At 49.0% G+C, this 22,820-nt stretch overlaps 1 protein-coding gene across 1 annotated transcript in view; it reads right to left on the minus strand.

The window, feature by feature from the left end:
* Positions 1-205: 205 nt before the first annotated feature.
* The window catches only part of LOC130112727 (protein-lysine 6-oxidase-like), a 42,195-nt gene continuing 19,580 nt past the window's right edge, over positions 206-22,820 (minus strand). The window contains exons 6-13 of the mRNA XM_056280205.1: positions 20,033-20,087; positions 19,404-19,902; positions 13,836-13,944; positions 9,584-9,715; positions 4,442-4,598; positions 4,203-4,298; positions 2,811-2,926; positions 206-237 (exon numbers count right to left, since the gene is read on the minus strand). Of these exons, the coding sequence (XP_056136180.1) occupies positions 231-237; positions 2,811-2,926; positions 4,203-4,298; positions 4,442-4,598; positions 9,584-9,715; positions 13,836-13,944; positions 19,404-19,902; positions 20,033-20,087 (1,171 nt within the window). The 3' untranslated portion in view covers positions 206-230. The remainder of the gene's footprint in view (positions 238-2,810; positions 2,927-4,202; positions 4,299-4,441; positions 4,599-9,583; positions 9,716-13,835; positions 13,945-19,403; positions 19,903-20,032; positions 20,088-22,820) is intronic.

Consider the following 22,820-nt stretch of genomic DNA (forward strand, 5'->3'; position numbering starts at 1 on the left):
TTAAAGACTCCCGTTCAGGTGTCCCATAAGACACCGCTGTAAAGCTGAGTCCAGCGGTGGTCCATGTCCAACATCTACTGAATGAAGCTGGTGGGAAAATGACTTCATAACTGATATGCATGATGGGCCAAAGCATGACGATAAGACCCAGGTTGTAAAAAAGCAGATCTATTCTTTAAGGCGGTGTCGTTGAACGTTGTCTCCTTGGTTGGCTCTCTGTCCCACTGTTCTCAGTATCTGCAACACAGCAACAAGGGTGGGGGTCAGTAAAGTTAGGTTTATTTGTGCACGTCTGAATCCCAGCGACAGTCTCAGAGGGGTTTACATTCACAGTAGAAACAGGCAGATGCATTAAACCACAGTAGACGACACCTTCTATCCTCAGAGCCTCCATTCGGGTGGGGAACAACTCCACAGGAAGAAGGACAGCAGATAAGAACGACAGCCTCTGGTTGTGATAGGTAATGGGCCAATCTAGCTAATGTGTCACCCTTTTTATGCAGTAGCTATCTATTTATGTACTTATTCATTAATCCTTTACTTTCTGTTTATTTACTTATGCCCCTTTTCCACTACATGGTACCGGCTCGACTTGACTCGACTTTTCTGTTTACCAGTACTGGAAAGTACCGGCATTTTGGGGACTGTTACAACTTTTCTGGTACCACCTTTGTCGAGGTTCCAAAAAAACTGGAGCGGGTACCAAAACCAATGCAGACCAGCTACACTGAGGGGGGTACTGTTACGGTAACGGAAAACCACACTCTGCGAGTCGAGTCGAGCCGAGCCGAGCCGAGTCGAGTTGAGCCGGTTCCATGTAGTGGAAAAGGGGCATTATTATGCAACAGTACAGCAACATCAGCGTAGAAAGACCCTGGTTACGCTGCGCTCCACCTCAGCAGAGCCACTTGGTGCCTGTGCTCGTCTGATTTCTGTCTTACTGCATATCAAACAGCGCCCCCTGCTGCCACATGGGCCTTTCTTTGCAGGCGTTTCTCCAAATATCTGTTCGTTCGACAGAAGTCGGCGGGAATGAAACTCGCAGACAGGACGGGGCTAAAGAGAAGATCTATCCGTCAATCGTTCCAGAAAGACGTGTCTGTCCTCCTCTGTCTTTCTCAAGGTTTCATCTGTCCAGATAATAAAAAAATAAACTATAGAGAAGTGGAGTCAAGCGCTTCCATACAAAATCAAATATAAAGGTTTACGGGCATACCACCCCGAGAATGCCCGATCTCCTCCGATCTCCACCGATCTCCACTGATCTTCATCGATCTCTACCAAGCTCCACCGATCTCCTCCGATCTCCTCCGATCTCTACCGAGCTCCTCCGATCTCTGTAGCTAAACTGGGTCGGGCCTGGCTCTTGGGTCACCTCTGTAGCTTGATGGTTACAGCGCATACCACATGACCACACACCACATGATCGCAAGGCCTCAACCGTCGTCAGTTCGAATCCAGCTGGCGACCTTTGCTGCATGTCTCACCCCCCCCCCCAACTCATTTCCTGTCTGCACCATAATCACCGTCTAGTAAAGGTGCAAAAAGTGCCAAAAATAATAGTGTAACGTGCATGGATAAGTAGACACGCTGGCCGCTGGCTGGCGGGTCTGACCCTTTAGTCTAGCGGTTAGCGATGTCTCCTGGGGTGCGGGCCATACAGGTTCGCTTCCCGGCCGCGGCAGTTCCTGTGGTTGCGTTGTCCCCCGAATTCGCTACAATAGATAAGTTCCTTTCACACCACAAATGATACTCGGCACTATTAGAACTACGACCCTCAGGGAGGAGACAGCCAAGGACCACCAGGAAGGTGCTTCTAAAACATGATGCGCAATTCAGATATTCAACTGAAATTGATTTTTTTTTATCTTGTATGAGTTTACTGTACATGAAATGTTTTACTTAATGATGTCTGACGTTCAACCCTGTGTCTTTCTACATAACGTATTTTGTATGGATAGCTTAGCTAATATGTCTGGTGTTGAAAGCGCCCCTGTGTGTTTCTACTGTACTGTAACGACCACGGCTGTGTAGACTCGCTAGCCCTTGGCTAACGGGTCGGACCCTTTAGTCGACTGGTTACCGTAGTCGCCCGTGGTGTGGGCGACCCGGGTTCACGTCCCGGCTGCAGCGGTTCCCGGCTGTCTCCAGAATTCACTACGTTGGTGTCAGAAGTGGGATGGTGAGACCGTGAGGCCATCGGAAGCGCGTGCGCCAAGAGGCGCGAGGCAGCTTGTATGCTGAGGGGGTAGTGTAACGACCACGGATGTGTCGACTCGCTAGCCCTTGGCTAACGGGTTGGACCCTTTATGCCCCTTTTCCACTACATGGTACCGGCTCAACTCGACTCGACTCGACTCGGAGAGTGTCGTTTTCCCGTTACCGTAGCAGTACCCGCTCAGTGTAGCTGGTCTGCATTGATTTTGGTAGCGGCTCCAATTTTTTTGGAACATCGACAAAGGTGGTACCAGAAAAGTGGTAACAGTTACCAAAATGCCGGTACTTCCCAGTAATGGAAAACGAAAAAGCCGAGTCGAGTTGAGCCGGTACCATGTAGTGGAAAAGGGGCATTAGTTGACTAGTTAACGTAGTCCCCCATGGTGCGGGTGACCCAGGTTTGTGTCCCGGCTGCGGCGGTTCCCAGCTGCCTCCCCGAATTCACTACAGTATTTTCACTGTATTCTATTGTGTCTAATCAGTGTGAATACTGGAGGAACCAGATTATTCTGTGTGTGTGTGTGTGTGTGTGTGTGTGTGTGTGTGTGTGTGTGTGTGTGTGTGTGTGTGTGTGTGTGTGTGTGTGTTCTTACGAGGTCATGGTGCAGCCGGACACGTGTGCGGCGGTTCCTGTGTACTGGACGTCGCAGCGAACAATGTTGTTGTTGAAATTGGACTCTGGAACCTGGTTTCCTGGATTCACTGTCACCTGGTAGGAGAGGGTTAAAACAAAATCAAAAAAATTATGCGTACTGAACGTGAAAACCGCTAATGATGTCGCACACATGCGCTTCGATTGTTTCAAGGTGAATTACTCTGGACATCACAACATGAAACAAAAAGGAAAATATTAATCGGGATTATTGCACTGGTTTGACTGATTCCTGCTGCATGACTCAGTTTCCATACAGAAGTAAATAAAGATGATCTCATTTTATCTTTTCCTTGTTACATTTTCTCATCTCATTTTCTCATATCTCATCTTAACACATTATTTTATCTTACTGTGTCTTGTCATATTTTATCATATCTTGTTGTACCTTATCCTATCTCATCTCATCTCATGTTATGGTATGTTATGTTATCTCATCTCATCTCATGTTATGGTATGTCATCTCATCTCATGTTATGGTATGTCATCTCATCTCATCTCATCTCATAATAATTATGTTGAGGTATGACAGAGTAATGATATTCTGGGAGTTTAATATTCATGTGTGTTGCCTTTTTCATCTGTTCTTTTATACTTTTTACAAATCTATGTATGTTTTGCACAATACATACATAAATGTGTATTACACAGTAGTAGTAGCAGCAGTAGCATTAGCAGTAGCAGTAATAGTAGCAGTAGTAGTAGTAGTAGTAGTAGTAGCAGCAGTAGCAGTAGTAGTAGTAGTAGTAGTAGTAATAGCAGTAGTAGTGGCAGTAGTAGCAGCAGTAGTAGTAATAATAGCAGTAGTAGTATTAGTAGTAGTAATAGCAGTAGTAGTGGCAGTAGTAGTAGCAGTAGTAGCAGTAGCAGTAGTAGTAGTAATAATAGCAGTAGTAGTATTAGTAGTAGTAATAGCAGTAGTAGTGGCAGTAGTAGTAGCAGTAGTAGTGGCAGTAGTAGTAGTAGTAGCAGTAGTAGTGGCAGTAGTAGTAGCAGCAGTAGTAGTAATAATAGCAGTAGTAGTATTAGTAGTAGTAATAGCAGTAGTAGTGGCAGTAGTAGTAGCAGTAGTAGCAGTAGCAGTATGTATCATACATTTATGCTGTAATTGCATGTTGTGATGCAGGATCCAGACCATCCTCATTACATTGTGTACTTTCATTGATAGTGCAGACTAACTGCAGGGAGGTCAGGGGTCATCGGAGCTGGCAGGGGCTCAGTGTCTTACTCAGGGGCACTTCAGCAGGATGGCTGTTTGCCGTCTGTGGGCCTCCCTACCACCCCGAGGAGAGGCGGAGGGTGTGTGATGGGGTGTGGGGTTGTGGGGTCACACCTTGAGGATGTATTTTCCCGGTGAGATGTCGGTGATGTCGATCCACTGGCAGTCGATGTCAGCGTTGTAGGTGTCGTAACAGCCGGGACTCAGACCCTGTCTCACCAAAACCATCAACCACACGACATGGCAGCGGAGGGAGGAGAACATCAGTCAGATGATGATAGTCATTCTCATGTTCTACTAATACATATGTGCAGGTGTGTGTGTGTGTGTGTGTCCACCCCAGTCCGGCAGACCTGTGTATGGGAGGTGCAGGCGTAGCGTCTGTAGTATCCGGGGTCACAGGAAGTGTCCTCCAGACAGAAACTGGCTTTGTGGCCCTCGGCCACACGGGCCTGAGTGTTCACATCCAGCAGCTCATACAGGCTGAACTCGTCCATGCTGTGGAAGTGACTGAGGAGCAAAGAAACACACATTTATACAGACACAAGTCTAAACACCACATTATAGACATGTAGAAGTACAATACTCCATCAGAGTATTCCACTCACACAATTAAACGGCTTGAAGTAAAATCACGGACATGTGGAAACCGTCTTTGCAAACCATGCGTGGTTGTGATTGTAAATGTGTGGTTTAAAAACTTTAATTAGCTTCAATTAATAGTGTCTTTATGCATGCTCAATAATCCAGGTAAGAAAACCAAAGACTGTTGAATCAGTTCCTCTGGACACAACGTTTACTGGCAGATATGTTTCATCACTCACCTAATGCCCCTTTTCCACTGCATGGTACTGACTCTACTCTATTGGACTCTACTTGCTTTACTTTTTGGGATTTCATTTTCCACTGCAGATAGTATCCCCTCCCGGCGAAGCCCCGCTGGTCATTTGTGGGCATGTTGACTAGGTTTTTTTTTTAAAGATTTTATTTATATTTAAATAAATATACATATATTTCTATTTATTTCTATTATATTTTATATGTTTATTTATAGTGGTATTTTCATGTCACCTTTTAGTATTGGCTCAGCTCGCTTGGAACCTCGATGGAGGTGGGACCAAAAAAAGTACCTCCTTGCACTTAACAGCGTACACTATATTGCTCTGTTCGTGCCAGGTGACCCGATCCTTGGGGTGGACCAACTTCTGACCCAGCGTGTCTTGGGGTTTGAAAGCAACTGAGATGCGGTGTTTGGGAAAGCGTCTCAACTGTTCCGACACTCCCACCACATACGGAATCAGACCCAAACAGTGCACCAGCCAATCAAAGAGAGGAGAAGGGCAACAGCTGCCTAAGCATAAATGAGTGGTGATTCCGTGTGTGGCGGGAGTGTCGAAACAGTTGAGATGCTCTTCCAAACACCGCATCTCAGTTGCTTTCAAACCCCAAAACACGCTGTGTCAGAAGTTGGTCCACCCCATGGATCGGGGTGGACCAACAGAGCAATATAATGAGCATTACAGTGCAAACAGAGCAATATAGTGTATGCTGTTAATTACCAGGAGGATTGCTGTGACTTGTACATTGGGAAACAAAACAGACACTGGCCAAGAACATGGCACAACACAGGAGAGCTAACACGTCAGGCCAGGACTCCACAGTCTACACCATCTACAGGCCAGTGGCCACTCTTTCAAGGATGAGGATGTGCACATCCTTGATAGGGAGGAACGCTGGATTGAACCAGGGGTCAAAGGGGCCGTCTATGTGAAGACCATCCCTGAACCGGGGGGGGGGGGTTCTAAGAGTACCTCTGTCACCATCTTACAATGCTGTGATTGCAACTATTCCCAAATACTCTTTGAATAGTACACATGGCCACTGAAACTCTAGTTAATGGTCACGGCAATTTGCATATGGAATTGATTGTTGCTGAGTGATTAAAGGTTTCTGTCAATAAATGTTGTGTCCAGATTAACTGATTCTTTCTTTGATTCAGCTAATAGTGTTAGCTTCTGTACTGGTCTTATAGCCCACCAAATGTAAGGTATCGAATAGAAACTGGGAAAACCGTGGTGAGATTTGTTGGAATGTACACTGATCAGCCAAAAAATAAAAACCACCTGCCTAACATTGTGTAGGTTCCCCTCGTCAAAACAGTTCTGATCTGCTGAGGTATGGACTCCACAAGACCTCTGAAGGTGTCTTCTGGTATCTGGCACCAAGATGTTAGCAACAGCTCCTTTAAGTCCTGTAAATTACATTGTGGGGCCTCCATGGATCAGACTTGTTTTTCCAGCACAGCTGCTCGATCGGACTGAGATCTGGGGAATTTGGAGGCCAAGGCAACACCTTGAACTCTTTGTCCTGTTCCTCAAACCATTCCTGAACAATCTCTGCAGTGTGGCAGGGCACATTATCCTGCTGGAAGAGGCCACTGGCATCAGGGAATACTGTTGCCATGAAGGGGTGTACTTGGTCTGCAACAATGGTCAGGTAGGTGGCACGGGCCAAAGTAACAGCCACATGAATGCCAGCACCCAAGGTTTCCTAGCAGAACATTGCCCAGAGTATTCACACTGCCTCAGCCGGCTTGTCTTCTTCCCATAGTGCATCCTGGTGCATCTGTTCCCCAGGTAAATGACATACAAGCAGCCAGCTGTCCACATGATGTGGATGTGATTCATCAGACCAGGCCACCTTCTTCCACCGCTCCACGGTCCAGTTCTGACACTGACGTGCCCATTGTAGGTGCTTTCGGTGGTGGACAGGGGTCATCATGGACACTCTGACCGGGTCTGCAGCTACACAGCCCCATATGCAGCAAGCTATGATGCACTGTGTGTTCTGCACCTGTCTATCATATCCAGCAATAACTTTTTCAGCAATTTGAGCTACAGTAGCTCTTCTGTGGGATTGGACCAGATGGGCTAGCCTTCACTCTCCACATGTATCAGTGAACCTTGGGCATCTATGATCCTGTCGTTGGTGCGCTGGTTGTCCTTCCTTAGACCACTTTTGGTAGGTGTTGACCACTGCATACTGGGAACATCCTACAAGACCTGCCGTTTTGGAGATACTCTGACCCAGTTGTGTAGCCGTCACAATTTGGCCCTTGTCAAACTCGCTCGGATCCTTATGCTTGCCCATTTTTCCTGCTTTCAACACATCAACTTCAAGAACTGACTGTTCACTTCCTGCCTAATATATCCCACCTCTTTACAGGTGCCACTGTAAACGAGATAATCAAAGTTATTCACTTACCTGTCAGTGGTTTAAATGTTTTGGCTGATCGGTGTAACTGAATTGTATGTTGTTTGGAGTTGCTTTGATGGAATCGTTTCGGTTGATGTGAAATCTAAACCCTCCTCATGATCCTTTACATCTGAAACCAGTAAGTAATGGTTCACAGTGTGGTAGACAGCAGTGTGTCTTGACACGTTTGCATATTTCTACTGTCATTTAGATGAAGCACATTAACCATCCCAAAAGCGTCGATTCATCATCTTAGATGACACGTTCTGATGATGTCATAGGAATACGCATCTCTCCCTTTAGCTCGTCAGTCTAAAGATTCAAAAACAACTGCATTTTGAACCATGGGGTGTAACATCACATCCTGTGCAGTGGTTAAAGTTGTGTAATTTTGTAAATCAATGACCTTAGAATTAGAATTGATAAAGTTCCCAACCAGCCGGCGAGTGTGTTTGCATGGAAAGTAATACTCCAACTTCCAGATATAATCCACCGGTTAAATACATGATTTGGACTGAAGGGTTTGAATTGTGATTCATCTGAAACCCATGTATACAATGGACATGTTTACATGGAGACTAATAATCTGAATCACAAACCGACAAAGAAAATACTCAAACAACCCAACAGCTGTTAACTAGTTTGGCCCGGGTACATACAGAAGGCTTAAGGCACCGCCACAAACTGACCAAATGACTTTCTTTCTTTTTTTTACCCCCTTTCCTCCCAATTGTATCCAGCCAAATTACCCCACTCTTCTGAGCTGTCCTGGTCGCTGCTCCACCCCTTCTGCTGATCCGGGGAGGGCTGCAGACTACCACATGCCTCCTCCGATACATGTGGAGTCGCCAGCTGCTTCTTTTCACCTGAGAGTGAGGAGTTTCCCCAGGCCCAGAGAGCGAAATTGCTGTGGCCCGGACCCGTGCCACATCCGACACTTCATCTGACCCATATACCATGTGGAATGATGGCACTTGAGTGGTCCGCTCCTGTTTGCCAGATCTGGGCCAGAACCAAGCCATAACAATGCCGTATGTGCCACATATTTGCCAAAGGTGGCCCATATTTGTTTTGTGATATTTGGGCCATATTCACCATTTACCACATCGGCCACTTCAGGGTCACATCCAGATTACATGCTGCCCAGAGCACCATATTTTTGCCCTTCTTAAGACGTAATACTAATGTTGGTAACTTGCTTCATCAAGAACAAGCTCTGGGGGAGTAGAACAACTCTATCTGACTGTTTATATGCATAAAAGCAACTGGAAAAAAACCACACCCTCTAATCAGTCTGTGAAAGAAATTATTGTTATTATTATTTTATTTTATTATTTTTATTAATTTAATTTTTATTTTTATTATCTTCTTTAACCCTGCTTTGAATTGTATTACTTGTTATAGGGACGGGGTTATGGGGGGGGTAGGGTGAAAATGTTTGCTGTACTGTGCTATTACTTGTTTTGATGTAATTTGCAAACAAAATTCAATAAATATATTGCTTAAACCATATTTTTGCCAAAAAAGGGCCCACATGTGATTTGGCATATTTGGGCCATATTTGCTATTATATATGTGGGCCACTTCAGGCTCACGTCCGTTTTGTCAGGGCCAGAAGAAGGCCACCAGTGCCGCATCATTGCCTGAAGTGGCCCACACCCGGATGCTATCTGGGGGCGTAGCATGTGGGAAGATCACGCTATTCCCCCAGATACCCCCTCCCCCCGAACAGGAGGCGCTAGTGCAGCAACCAGGACACATACCCACATCCGGCTTCCCACCCGCAGACACGGCCAATTGTGTCTGTAGGGACGCCCGCCAAATGACATTTTTAATCTGCGTGAACAGTTAACAAGTGGAAGACTTCATTTTTTAACATTTCACCACAAACAAATAATAGAATAAAGAATACCGGGGCTCAGTTTGAAAGCTTAACTGTCTGTCAGTACATGGAGCCAGTATATATATGGATATATACCAAGTCCAGTTGCACTTGATTCAACTCCTTTGGATAACCATGACCTGGATGAATGAGAACATTCACAGACATGCATGGAGCCAGCTTCGGAACTGCCAAAGTCTCTTTAACCGATTATTAAAAGAATCATAAGATTGTGAGTCCATGGACATCTGATTAGAAATGATCTTTTAAGACAAACCCAAAAGGTAAATGCAGCTGTGAAAATACAGTTAACCCTTAACCTTCCAAACAAACAAACCAACCAGCCAGCGTGACTTACTGGTGACAGCTGTGCCATTCCCAGGCATAGCGAGGCTTGCTGGGTAGGAAATCCGCCGTTCCCTGATTTTTCACCCGCTGGGGAAACCTCAGCAGGACCCTGGTGTCGTAGTCCTGAGCGTAAGCACTGGAACTGAGAAGAGAAGAGGACAACGAGGATTCACAAACGTGTCTGTAGCTGAGTGTTAGCTGGCCGGTCATACTTACGCAGGCTAGAGAAGCAGAAAGGAAAGTTGTGTCTGTCGTTGGATATGTAGACTGAAGACAGGGGACATCTACAGTCTGTTGTTGGGATGCTGTGATGGCGTCAGGATTTTAAAGACGGCGTGAAACGTCGTTTAGAGTGTATCCCACTTCCGTAATGTGACGAATTCCTTCACTCGTTCACTACTCCCTGTCTAGGGAGTTCTGTGTAGAGGACTGTGTAGTGAGCTCATCGGCAAAATGAAAAAAACAAAAACAAAAAAAAACCACTACTCATTCCTTTTCTCTGCTGTTAATTACGTCATTACTGTCTCACAATCGAAACATGCCAGATCAACGTCGGCTGGTGAACCATCCATAATATATACCGGCATGCGTTTTTGTGATAAATACATGATATTATACTGAGCGTAATTTCCCAAATTAATGAATACAAAGTACTTTGTGGCTGTTTGTGTGACGATGCTCTGCTCACATGAAACATTGTAGAGAATTCGGGGGGCAGGCAGGAACCACCACAGCTGGGACACAAAACCCGGGTCTCCCGCACCACAGGCAACTACGTTAACCAGTAGATAAGAGGTTCCGACCCGGGCTCGCGCGGGTGCGGCAGTTCCCGGCTGCCCACTGAATTCGCTACATTGGTGTCAGAAGTGGGATGGTGAAACAGTGAGGCCATCGGAAGCGTGTGCGCCCCAAGGCGTTAGGAAGGTGGTGGAGTTCAGGGAGGAGTTAAGACAGGCACTGGGTGTTGCTGATGGCTGAGCACCTACTGCAGGTATAGTGAGGGAGACAGCTAGGGAGGTACTTGGTGTGTCATCTGGACAGAGGAAGGAAGACAAGGAGACTTGGTGGTGGAATGAGGAAGTTCAGGAAAGTATAAGGAGGAAGAGGTTAGCAAAGAAGAAGTGGGATAGTCAGACTGATGAAGAAAGTAGACAGAAGTACAAGCAGACGCAGCGTAAGATGAAGACAGAAGTGGCAAAAGCAAAAGAAAAGGCGTATGGTGAGTTGTATGAGAGGTTGGACACGAAGGAAGGAGAATAGGACTTGTATCGATTGGCTAGATAGAAGTACTGAGCTGGGAAGGATGTGCGGCAGGTTAGGATGATGAAGGATGGACACGGAAATGTGCTGAATAGTGAGGAGAGTGTGTTGAGAAGGTGGAAAGCGTACTTTGAGGGGCTGAAAAATGAAGAAAATGAGAGAGAGAGAGAGAGAGAGAGAGAGAGAGAGAGAGAGAGAGAGAGAGAGAGAGAGAGAGAGAGAGAGAGAGAGAGAGAGAGAGAGAGAGAGAGAGAAAGAGAAAGAGAAAGAAGATCGAATGATGTGGGGACAGTGAATCAGGAAGTAAGGTGGATTAGCAAGGATGATGGCAGCACCTATGACGAGGATGAAGAGTGGAAAGGTGGTTAGTCCAGATGATATACCTATGAAGTCAAGGAGAGATGGCAGTGGAGTTTTTAACTAGACTGTTTAACCCAGTCTTGGAAAGAGAGAGGATGCCTGAGCAGTGGAGAAGAAGCATACTGGTACCAATTTTCAAGAATAAGGGTGATGTGCAGAGCTTTAGTAACTACAGAGGTATAAAGTTGATCAGCCACAGCATGAAGATATGGAAAAAGTAGGGGAAGCTAGGTTAAGAGGAGAGGTGAGGATTAGCGAGCAGCAGTGTGGTTTCATGCCATGAAAGAGCACCACAGATGCGATGTTTACTTTGAGAATGTTGATGGAGAAGTATAAAGAAGGTCAGAAGGAGCTATATTGTGTCTTTGTGGATTTAGAAAAAAACATAAGACAGGGTCCCGAGAGAGGAGGTGTATGAAGTCGGGAGCGGCAGAGAAGTATGCAAGAGTGGTGCAGGATATGTATGAGGGTAGTGTGACAGTGGTGAGATGTGCAGTAGGAGTGAGGGATGGGTTCAAGATGGAGGTAGGATTACATCAAGGATTGGCTCTGAGCCCTTTCTTATTTGTAATGGTGATGGACAGGTTGACGGACGAGATCAGGCAGGAGTCTCCATGGACTATGATGTACGCAGATGACATTGTGACAGTAGTTAGAGTAAGAAGCAGGTTGAGGAGAGCCCAGAGATGTGGAGGTATGCACTGGAGAGAAGAGGAATGAGAGTCAGTAGCAGCAAGATGGAATACATATGTGTGAACGAGAGGCAGGACAGTGGAAAGGTGAGGATGCAAACAGTCGAGGTGAATGAGTTTAAATACTTGGGGTCAACTGTTCAAAGTAACGGGGAGTGCAGAAGAGAGGTGAAGAAGAGAGCTGAGGCAGGGTGGAGTGGGTGGAGAAGAGTGTCAGGAGTGATTTGCGACAAAAGGGTACCAGCAAGCGTGAATGGGAAGGTTTACAAGATGGGAGTGAAACCAGCTTCTTCTCATCTCCTGGATCGTGACCTTGTCGTGGTGGAGAAGCTTGTGTGTACCAATGATCCCAACAGCTATGTTGTCCGCAACTAGGCTCCTGGTAGGGTCACCCAAGGCGGATTGGTCAAGGGGGAGGTTCCAGACGAAGCGCGATCCAACAAAGACCTCAACAGCAGAACTGGCGGAGGACGTATCCTGGTCACAATGGCAGTGAAGGTGGATGAAGGCTGCAACAGAGGGTGGTCCCCAATCATCTTGGTTCTCCATGCCATTGGACTCTGGCCACCCCCTGCTAAGGACCGTGTGGTGGCTGCAGGCGCATCAGCTACTCCACGTCAAATGCTGTCACGCGCAGGCTACCTCCCATTTTGCGGCTCCAGAATCAGCCTCTACACCCACCTGAAGACCCAGAGGGTGGATGGTCATACTCGACTCCGAGTGACCGCCTATGAGTGAGACCAGCTATGTTGTATGATTTGGAGATGTTGGCACTGATGAAAAGACAGGAGCGGAGCTGGAGGAAGGAGGTGGCAGAGTTGAAGATTTTAAGATTTTCATTGGGAGTGATGAAGGAGGACAGGATTGGGAACGAGTATATCAGAGGGACAGCTCAGGTTGGAAGGTTTGGAGACAAAACAAGAGAGGCAAGATTGAGATGGTTTGGACATGTGTGGAGGAGAGATGCTGGGTATATTGGGAGAAGGATGCTGAATATGGAGCTGCCAGGGAAGAGGAGAAGAGGAAGGCCAAAGAGGAGGTTTATGGATGTGGTGAGGGAGGACATGCAGGTGGCTGGTGGGACAGAGGAAGATGCAGAGGACAGGAAGAGATGGAAACGGATGATCTGCTGTGGCAACGCCTGATGGCCGCAGCCGAAAGAAGAAGAAGAAGAAGAGTGAGCTGAATCCTTATTGTTTTTCGATAGTCAGTGATATGAACATTCGTTTATTTGGAAAAGTTCGAAATTATCATTTAAGGTGATTATATTTTATGTAAAGATAATTAAAAAAAGTGAAAAATAACATCAATGTAATAGCTGGTCGTACAGAGGGTGTCGGTGTATATTCTACCATATAAGAGTAATAGAGGACTGTCGTCATGAGTCTGTTTCCATTAGAGACATACCACTGCTGATATTGATTCTGAGTACGAATCTTTTAACCGAATACCCATCCCATCATACACTTTTACTGAACAGTGAGGACTTGGTCATCAGTTTGGGGGTCGATGGACAAAATAACAGACAGAACCAGTTTTTTTTTCTTCAGCCAAGAAATACAGGTTTCCATGTGCCAAAGTTGCAGTAAATCAAACCATTTTGCTTTTATTTACGAGATGTTACTCATGGCTTTTGGTATCGGGTTAATTTTGGGTAAGATGTCTGGCACCTAGCCTGGTGTCCAAAACCAGTCCCAGTACTGCATTGCTGGTTTCTATAATAAGCTTGGTAATACATGCTTATCATGACTATGAACCAGAGAACTGGATCAGACCAGCATGTTTTATAAAACTACATTATCAGAGTATTAGTACTGCGTTAATATTGTTGATAGAAAGTGATACTACTGCGCTACTATAATTAACAAACAGTACTAGTATTGTGTTGGTAATTATTAATAGATGGCATAAGTACTGTGTTACGGTGTACTGAGGGGCATCTGAGCGTACCTGGCCAGGCAGTTCTCCTCAGCGGCACAGCGGAGGTTGTACATGGGGAGTCTCTGGATGTAGCTGGCTATCTGGATGTAGTAGGGGTCAGGGACCAGGTCAGGGAGACCTGCACACAGAGACGCCACACCAAACATTCAGAGCGTATGAAAATCTAGAAAGACCTTTTTCTGGAGCTGCTATGTAGTGTAGCTGAAGGTGTAGAAACCCGTCACCAGTCGAATTCCCAACACACCATGATGTTAAAAATGCCTTTACAAGACCTAATGTTCTATCACGCAATGCTCGTTAATACATCTAGAACGTTTTAATATTTTTCAAAGATTCAACAGACAATTTTACATCCACGTTTCTTCTAAAGCACCGGAACATTTTCAAGTTGTTGTAAATGCAGCGAATCCAGGAGGCAGCCGTGAATCCGCCGCAGCCGGGAAGCGAACCCGGCGACTGCGTTAACCAGTCAACTAAAGGGTCCGACCCTTTAGCCAACGGGCTAGCGAGTCTAGTCATCCGTTGTCGTTGCACTACCCACCCTCCTTCGGGAAGTGGGTCCCCGCGCTTCAGCCTACCAGCTCCCTCACGCCTCTGGGCGCACGCGCTTTCGATGGCCTCGCGGTCTCACCATCCTGTAAAGTTGTTATATCTAATTCCAAGGCAGCAATGTCATGTTAAAATTCCTTTATTAACTTATTCAGCTTCCATGCTTGGCAATCGTAAAAATCTAAAACGATTCTACAGTACCGGGTTTTTCTTCTTTCAACCCATAACCACTTACAACTGTTACGTATCTCGAATGAAGACCAGTGGCCAGTGTAGCGAAACCCAAAGGACAGACAGACACGGAGCACCGAGATAACCCGAAGGCGATTTTAATGCAGGAAAATAAACAACACTGCCACAGGGATGAAAACAGGGGAATCTCAGGCGGGGGTTGTTGAGACGATGTGCGTGCGCCTGGCTACCAAAGTCCGAATCCGTAGAGCGAGGGGTTGTCCCGAGGAAGTCCGTGTGCGAGATCCAGGAAGTCAAGTCCGAAGGGAGCGGTCCAGGAAGAGAGACGCGGAGGGAGATCACCGGAGAGGTCCGGGGAAAAACGTGAAGGTCGCTGGGGACGAGGAGCGAGGGAGACGCGGGGAGCCGTGGAAGTCACGAAGGGAGGGTCGCAGGGTTCAGTATGTCGAAGCACAAGAGGGGCGTTCTGGGAGGCTTCTTGTAGAGGGCTGCCTGATTGCCGCAGGTGTGCCTGACAGATGATGGCAAACACCTGGTGCAACGCAGCTCTCGTCTCCTCGGAGCGCGAACCGAGCGCTTGGATGTTTCTGGCACGTCCGGGGGGCGGTGTATAGCCACAACAGGACCCCCCCCCCCTACGGGAGACACCGGGCGACCGTCCGATGGCGTTGGGGTGGGCACGATAGAACTCCTTCAGGAGTGCGGGGTCAGCCAGGTAGGAATGGGGCACCCAGCTGCGATCCTCGGGCCTGTAACCAACCCAGTCCACCAGGTATTGGTAACCCCGGCCCTGGCGGTGAACAGCGAGCAGTCGGTTGACGTCCCAGACCAAATTGCCACCGTGGAGGACCCTGGGAGGTGGAGGAGCTTGGACAGGGGGAGACAAGGGGCTGGAGGCTACCGATTTGAGGTGAGAGACATGAAACACAGGATGGATCTTAAGTGAGGCAGGGAGGAGGAGACGTACCGCGGAGGGGTTGATGATGCGGTCAATGGTGTAGGAACCGACGTAGCAAGGGGCCAGCTTCCGGGAGAGTGTCTGGAGGGGGAGGTCCCAGGCCAGTAGCCACACCTTCTGGCCAGGACAATAGGTCGGGGCTGGCACTCTCCGCCGGTTGGCGCTGTGCCGGGACCGCTGCTTTGGGACCACTCTATGACCCGCAACATAGTGGCCCGGGCAGTCTTCCAGATGCGACGGCACCGGTGGAGATGAGCCCTGGTGGATGGGACCGCCACCTCCAACTCCTGACAGGGAAACAGAGGGGGTTGGTAACCGAGGGAGCACTCAAAAGGGGACAAACCGGTAGGAGAACTCTCCATGGTGTTCAGGGAATACTCCACCCAGGGTAGATGCTTGCTCCAGGAAGCGGGGTTGCTGGTGGTGACGCAACACAAGGCCACCTCCAGGGCTTGGTTGGCCCGCTCCGCCTGCCCATTGGTCTGGGGATGGTGTCTGGAGGAGAGACTGACCGTGGCCCCAGTCCCCTTACAGAAGGCCTGCCACACCTTAGAAGTGAACTGGGGACCACGGTCGGAGACTATGTCCTGAGGGATCCCATGGAGACGGATAACATGGGAGACGAGGAGGTCCGCGGTCTCAGCAGCAGAGGAGAGCTTGGGAAGGGCGACAAAATGGACAGTCTTAGAGAACCGGTCAACAATGGTCAAGATAGTATCATTACCTTGGGACACGGGGAAGCCAGTCACGAAGTCCAAGACAATGTGTGACCAAGGTCGACCGGGGACAGGGAGGGGGAGCAGCCACAAACTCCTTTGTGTCCGCCTCCATAGTGGGCCACCAGAAGCGTCTGCGGATGAGGGCCACTGTCCAGTGGATGCCGGGATGACAGGCGAACTGGCTGGAGTGCCCCCACTCCAGCACCTGGGACCGGATGGTGGACGGCACAAATAGATGATTCCAGGGGTCTGTTTCCTGAGTCGGGCTGGGCGTGCTGAGCTCTTCTCACCACCGATTCGATAGCCCAGGTGATGGCACCCACCAGCCGGGCTGGGGGAAGGATGGTGTCAGTGAGGCCAAAGGGCATGATGAGGCACTCGAAATGCCCTAGGTGTGTGTTGAAGGCCGTCTTCCATTCGTCACCCTCGTCACCAAATGGTACGCACTGTGTAGGTCTAATTTAGTGAACACCATGGTATGAGTGAGTGGCTCGAAAGAAGGAAAAGTGGATACTTGTTTTTTAACAGTGATGTCATCTAACTGACGATAATCTATACGGGGCCTCAGGCTGCCATCCTTCTTCGCCACAAAAAAGAAGCCCGCTGCAACCGGGGACAACGAGGGCCTTATGATTCCTGAGGCCAGGGACTCGGTGATATAATTGCGCATAGTCTCCTTCTCCGGGACCGAGAGGTTATACAACCGACCGGTGAGAAGGGCGGCCCTGGGAAGGAGGTCTACGGTGCAATCATAGGGACGGTGAGGGGGAAGTGAAAGTGCACTGTCTTTGCTAAACACGGGAGCTAAATCGTGATAGACAGAGGGTTCACCGGTGAGATCCGGGGGAGAGAGCCCGGGCCTGGGGCCACTGGCATGGCATGCAACGCTCCAACCCAATATCCGCCCAGTGGACCATGAAATGTGGGGATCGTGCCTCTCCAACCACGGTCTACTTAACACTAGGGGGCGCTGCAGGGGTGTGCAAGACCAAAAAACGCGCAGTCTCTACATGGTTACCCAAAAGAGTGCGCGTGAGAGAAGCTGTGCTGTGTGTAATCCTACCGAGTGAACGACCGTCTGAGGCTGTGAGGGGAGTGTCAAGGGGGACGAGCGGGAATGCTTGCTTACCGGGCCAGCGAGACGTCAATCAAACACTCGCCCGCCCCCGAATCTAACAGTGCACTGATAGGAAGTGACTCCTCATCCCAGGTGAGAGTGAACAACCGGTTTTGCTCCTTTTTGGACTGGGGCAGGGGGGTCAAGTTCGTTAGGGCACCCCCGACTAGTAAAATGATGTGAAATGATTTGACGGCTCACTGACATCATGTCATCATGACTGACATGACTGACATCACGTCACATACTGATCTGAGGGTTTTTCTGCACCACTGATGAGGCTGAAATTATAATTTCGTAACCAACACCAGCCTTGAATTTACAACAAAGTATATTTTAGGCACGTGGTTAAAATGCCAGTATGTTTTCCCGCTCACACTGACAATTCCCTGTTTTCCAGTTGGGAATATGTACTGCATGTTGAAACAATGAAACTGTTTCGGGATAAAACGTTTTAGTGAGTATTGTCCAGGGAAACCTACCTACACTAAATACTTATACACGTAGGTGGTTTTCTAGCTTGACACGAACCAGTCAGCGTTACACACAACACACCCCCCAACACACACTATTCCATACGTTCTACTCTCTCTCTCTCTCCCCCCCTCGCTCTCTCTCTCACTCACACACACACACACCACACCCCCCAACACACACTATTCTATACGTTCTACTCTCTCTCTCTCCCCCTCTCTCTCTCACTCACACACACACACTATTCTATATGTTCTACTCTCTCTCTCCCCCCCCTCTCTCTCACTCACACACACACACACTATTCTATATGTTCTACTCTCTCTCTCCCCCCCCTCTCTCTCACTCACTCACTCACTCACTCACTCACTCACTCACTCACACACACACACACACACATTACTGTATAGGTTCTACTCTTGCTCTCTCTCTCTCCCCCTCTCCCTCTCTCTCTCACTCACACACACACACACACACACACACACACACACACATTACTGCACAGGTTCTACTCTCTCTCTCTCTCCCCCCTCTCTCTCTCACTCACACACACACACACACACACACACACACACACACACACACATTACTGTATAGGTTCTACTCTTGCTCTCTCTCTCTCCCCCCTCTCTCTCTCACTCACACACACACACACACACACAGTACGAACACTGTGCTCCTCCTTAATGCAGTATGTGGTGGCGCGCAGTGGTGCCTCAGCATGTCATTGACAACTGGGCTGTCCGTCAGAGTGACGTCACAGGCTAAAGGGCGGGGCCTAACCACCACTCCTGTATCTGTCGTAGATCATAAAGATCCTAAAGAATCTCAGTGAACCTCCGTTAATATGAATACTCACTAAAACACCACCATGACCTGTCGGGGCATCTGCTGGTATGGGTCAAAGCTTGGGGGGGGTAGCCTAGAGAGGGTTGGAGGGCCTCCTCTCAGGGGCCCGGGAATTTGGTCTTGCCGAATTTTTACATTAGACTGACAGGAGATACAGGACCTACACATCTCAGAGGTGAGGAACCACACAACTTTCACTTTCCAGTTACCATGGGCCGGTACCCTGGACACAGAATTGGGTTTGAAACCAGGACCGGGCTTCACCTGTGTCTGGGAAACCGACTCGATAAGCTCACACGTAGTCCCAAGTATTGTAATGAAGAGATGAGAGATTCTTCATTGATAACCCGAGAGGGCTGTAAATCTGCTATAAATCTGAAAATCCTGGTGTCCCTTCTATGAAACCCCATGCAGATGGGATACCCGTCTGCCTTTCATGACGAGCACAGACAAGACATCTTTATTCCACTTCAGGAAAATTAGAAAATTCAAGTTTTCTTTACTTTTAGAATAAAAAAAACCCTTAAGCAATCCCTTCTCCGCGACACATATATGAGTGTTTATATATATATATATATATATATATATATGTGTGTGTGTGTGTATATACATATATTTTATATATATATATATTTATATATTTATATATATATTGAGGACGCAGGAACAGAGGCGGTGTGGAGAAGCAAAGGGGAGAGAGACGTGCACATTATTCTCACCGTGCTGGTGGTAGCTGGTGCCGTAGCCGTGTCTGGGCTGGGCCCGGGCCCGCGGTCTGTAGTAGGAGTCGTAGTAGTTGTAATAAGGGTAATAGTTGGACGGTTTGTACGGGTTGTACGGGTCATCTCCCACCATCATATCTTCCCGTCCCGGGGAGGAGCCGGCGGAGTCTTCGCTCGTCGCCGGTCGCTCCGGCCGCTGCCGGCGCGCCGCGCGTAATTGCGCGCCGCCGCTGCTGGCGGGGATCCGCGGAGAGCCGCGCGGCGCGGTCTCGTTTCTGTCCCTGAGGACCACCACGGGACGGTCCGGCCCGGTCCGTCTCCTGCCGGACGGCTGGTACTGAGAACCGCCGTGGCTCAAGATGCGGAACACGTGTCCGTTGTGCTGCCACGTCAAGCCCCGCGTGAGCTCACCTGGCTGATCCTCCTGGCACGCGCCGGAGTCCAAAACGCTCAGCAGAAAGTAGAAGCGCGTCAGAGACAGCAGCAGAGCCAGCTCCTTCATCATTACACGCAAACTCAATAAATTACAGCTCGAAATCAATCTGCACCACGCGTCCCAACCGGCTGACAGACGGGAGGAGAAGTTATCGTTGCAGGAGTGAGGAGTGTGTCGGAGGAGTCAGCACCTCCTTCTGACGCATGCTGCTGCTCAGTGCGGAGGAGCCAGAGGTGGAGTTACACCTTTAAATGGCTCCAACGTTACACAAACTCCGCGTGTGAACTTTAACCTCTCTTACTGCCCATGACCTTGACCCCTGCCGTCAGGCGCGAGCGGCTCATGGTGGACGAAGCGTTTGAATTTCAACGTGGGGAATGTGAAGTCCACCTTCGGCTCCCACTCCCGCACCGGCACGAGTCACATCACTTCCTTTTCACACTTTTCCGGGGTTCGGACCTACGACCCAGCACGCAACTCGGCTCTGAGTCAGGTTAAGTGCTCGGCTGTCGGGACTCCTGTCAGGTTACGGCAGACTGGAGATGGACGGTCTTGTTTTCGTGCAGCTTTTCACTCGCGGGTTTCTCCGCGTCTCCGCAGGAGGAGGTGTAATTAGCGCCTTCCTCTGGCGACCGCCGTCCTGCCGCGGTCACTTTAATTGCCGCTGCGGGAGAAGCTGCGCTCCGTTTAAACGGGACACAATGTATCCAGGCGCTCCGGACCGAAAACGTTAAAAAAAACAACAAAACAAAAACAAAAACAAAACAAGAAAGGTTTTGGTCTCTAACGTTCAAATTCCACATGACGCAAAGCAGAGGAGAGTTTGTGATTGAAAGACGGGTGGTTCGAATCCCAGGCTGGATGGGGGAAGCGGAAGAGAAAAGCTCAAAAAAGCCTCCCGTCACACCACCGACTACCGTTGAAGTGCCATTGAGCAAGGCACTCGACACTGAGCTGCAGCTGAGGACTGTGTTTGTACTGGAGAGCTCACAGTAGCTAACAGTAGCAGGCGCGCGCACACACAACAATTAAACCCCTTATACCTGTGTGTGTGTGTGTGTGTGTGTGTGTGTGTGTGTGTGTGTGTGTGTGTGTGTGTGTGTGTGAAGTAGCGTGGCTATCAGTCCATCATGGATGGATGGGTGGATGGCCTGGTGATGGATGGATGGATGGACGGGTGGATGGGTGGATGGATGGATGGATGGATGGATGGACGGATGGACGGACGGGTGGATGGGTGGATGGACGGACGGGTGGATGGACGGATGGACGGGTGGATGGATGGATGGACGGACGGGTGGATGGATGGATGGATGGATGGATGGATGGACGGGTGGATGGATGGACGGGTGGATGGGTGGATGGATGGACGGATGGATGGATGAACGGATGGATGGACGGATGGATGGATGAACGGGTGGATGGACGGATGGATGGATGGACGGATGGACAGACGGATGGGTGGATGGATGGATACTGACAAAAAGAGAAGCGCGGTCTCTGCACGCGAGCCTGAACCCCCGCCTCATGCGCAGGAACAGTATGAACGTTATCAGTCTTTGTAGGACGTTAAAAAGGTGGAAAAGCTTTTAAAAGGTGAAGCCCCCAGTGGTGAACGAAGGCTGCTTCTCCTTCTCTCTCCGCCCTCCGACTTTATGAGTGGGAGTCTCTCTCCCTCCTCCTGCTCTCTGTTCAGATCCTCCTCTCCCCGCTGCGCGCCCAGGATGCTTTTAAATGCTGAAATTCAAGTTTCCTCATCTCCAAGCGCCGTTAAACGCAACACAACTGCCACCCACATGGCGCATGGAATGCACGCGCACGCACACACACGAGCCTGCACACGTGCATCACGTCAGTGCACGTGAACAGACGAAGGTTAGCGTCACATAGTTGCACACACACACACGCACGCGTGCACAACACACAAACATACGCGCATACACGTGCACACACATACACACATACGCTTGCACACATACACACATATACGCGCGCACACAGACACACAAACATACGCGCACACGCTCTTACACACACACACAGACACACACACAGACAAAGCGTGCCTGGACGGCTTCTGTTCTTGCCTCTTAAAGTGATACAGTGTAACTCAAACCAGGTGAGAGTCCTGCGCCCCCCTCTGGTGACGTGTTACACGGCGGGGACCCGGGCTGAGGCGCATCACAGGTGACCCCTCTCGTGACGACTCGCATTACACGTCTGTCTAACAGAGGAAAAGAGCAGGACGGGTTGGACGAACTGCTAAGTGGTTTTTTTATCAAACCGCTTTCTTAAGGTATCTCATAGAGCAGTCTATCGGGACGAGGACCTGATGATAGGTGGGTTTGGTAGCCCATTTCGGCAGGACCGGCCACCGGAGATCACTGGGAAGAGTCGAGGAGGTCTGGTTCGGGAGAAGATACTGTAACGACCACGGATGACTAGACTCGCTAGTCCTTGGCTGACGGGTCGGACCCTTTAGTCCACCGGTTAACAGTCGCCCGTGGTGGGGGAGACCTCCGGGTTTGCGTCCCGGCTGGGGCGGTTCCCGACTGCCCCCCGAATTCGCTACATTGGTATCAGAAGTGGGATGGTGAGACCGCGAGGCCATCGGAAGCGCGTGCGCCCCGGGGCGTGATGGAGCTGATATGCTGAAGTGTTAATGGAGTGGAGGATGCTGATCCGTCAAACACTTTTAATTCTTTTTTCTTTCGCTTTGAAAGATCTGGTTTTACTCACAATGTCTCCAGCTTGCGGGAATCCCCTGTACCTCAGAATAATATTGCGATATCTCGAGAACGTGTCCCAGCCTCATTTAAGAAAATTAACATAAAAAAGATAGGGTGAGGAGCTTGGACATCCGGAGGGAGCTCGGAGTAGAGTCGCTGCTCCTTTGCCTTGGAAGGAGCCAGCTGAGGTGGTTCGGGCATCTGATTAGGATGCCTCCTAGGCGCCTTCCTTTGGAGGTTTACCAGGCA

This window comes from Lampris incognitus, chromosome 1 (genome assembly GCF_029633865.1).
Source record: "Lampris incognitus isolate fLamInc1 chromosome 1, fLamInc1.hap2, whole genome shotgun sequence".
NCBI classification, from domain to species: Eukaryota; Metazoa; Chordata; class Actinopteri; order Lampriformes; family Lampridae; genus Lampris; species Lampris incognitus.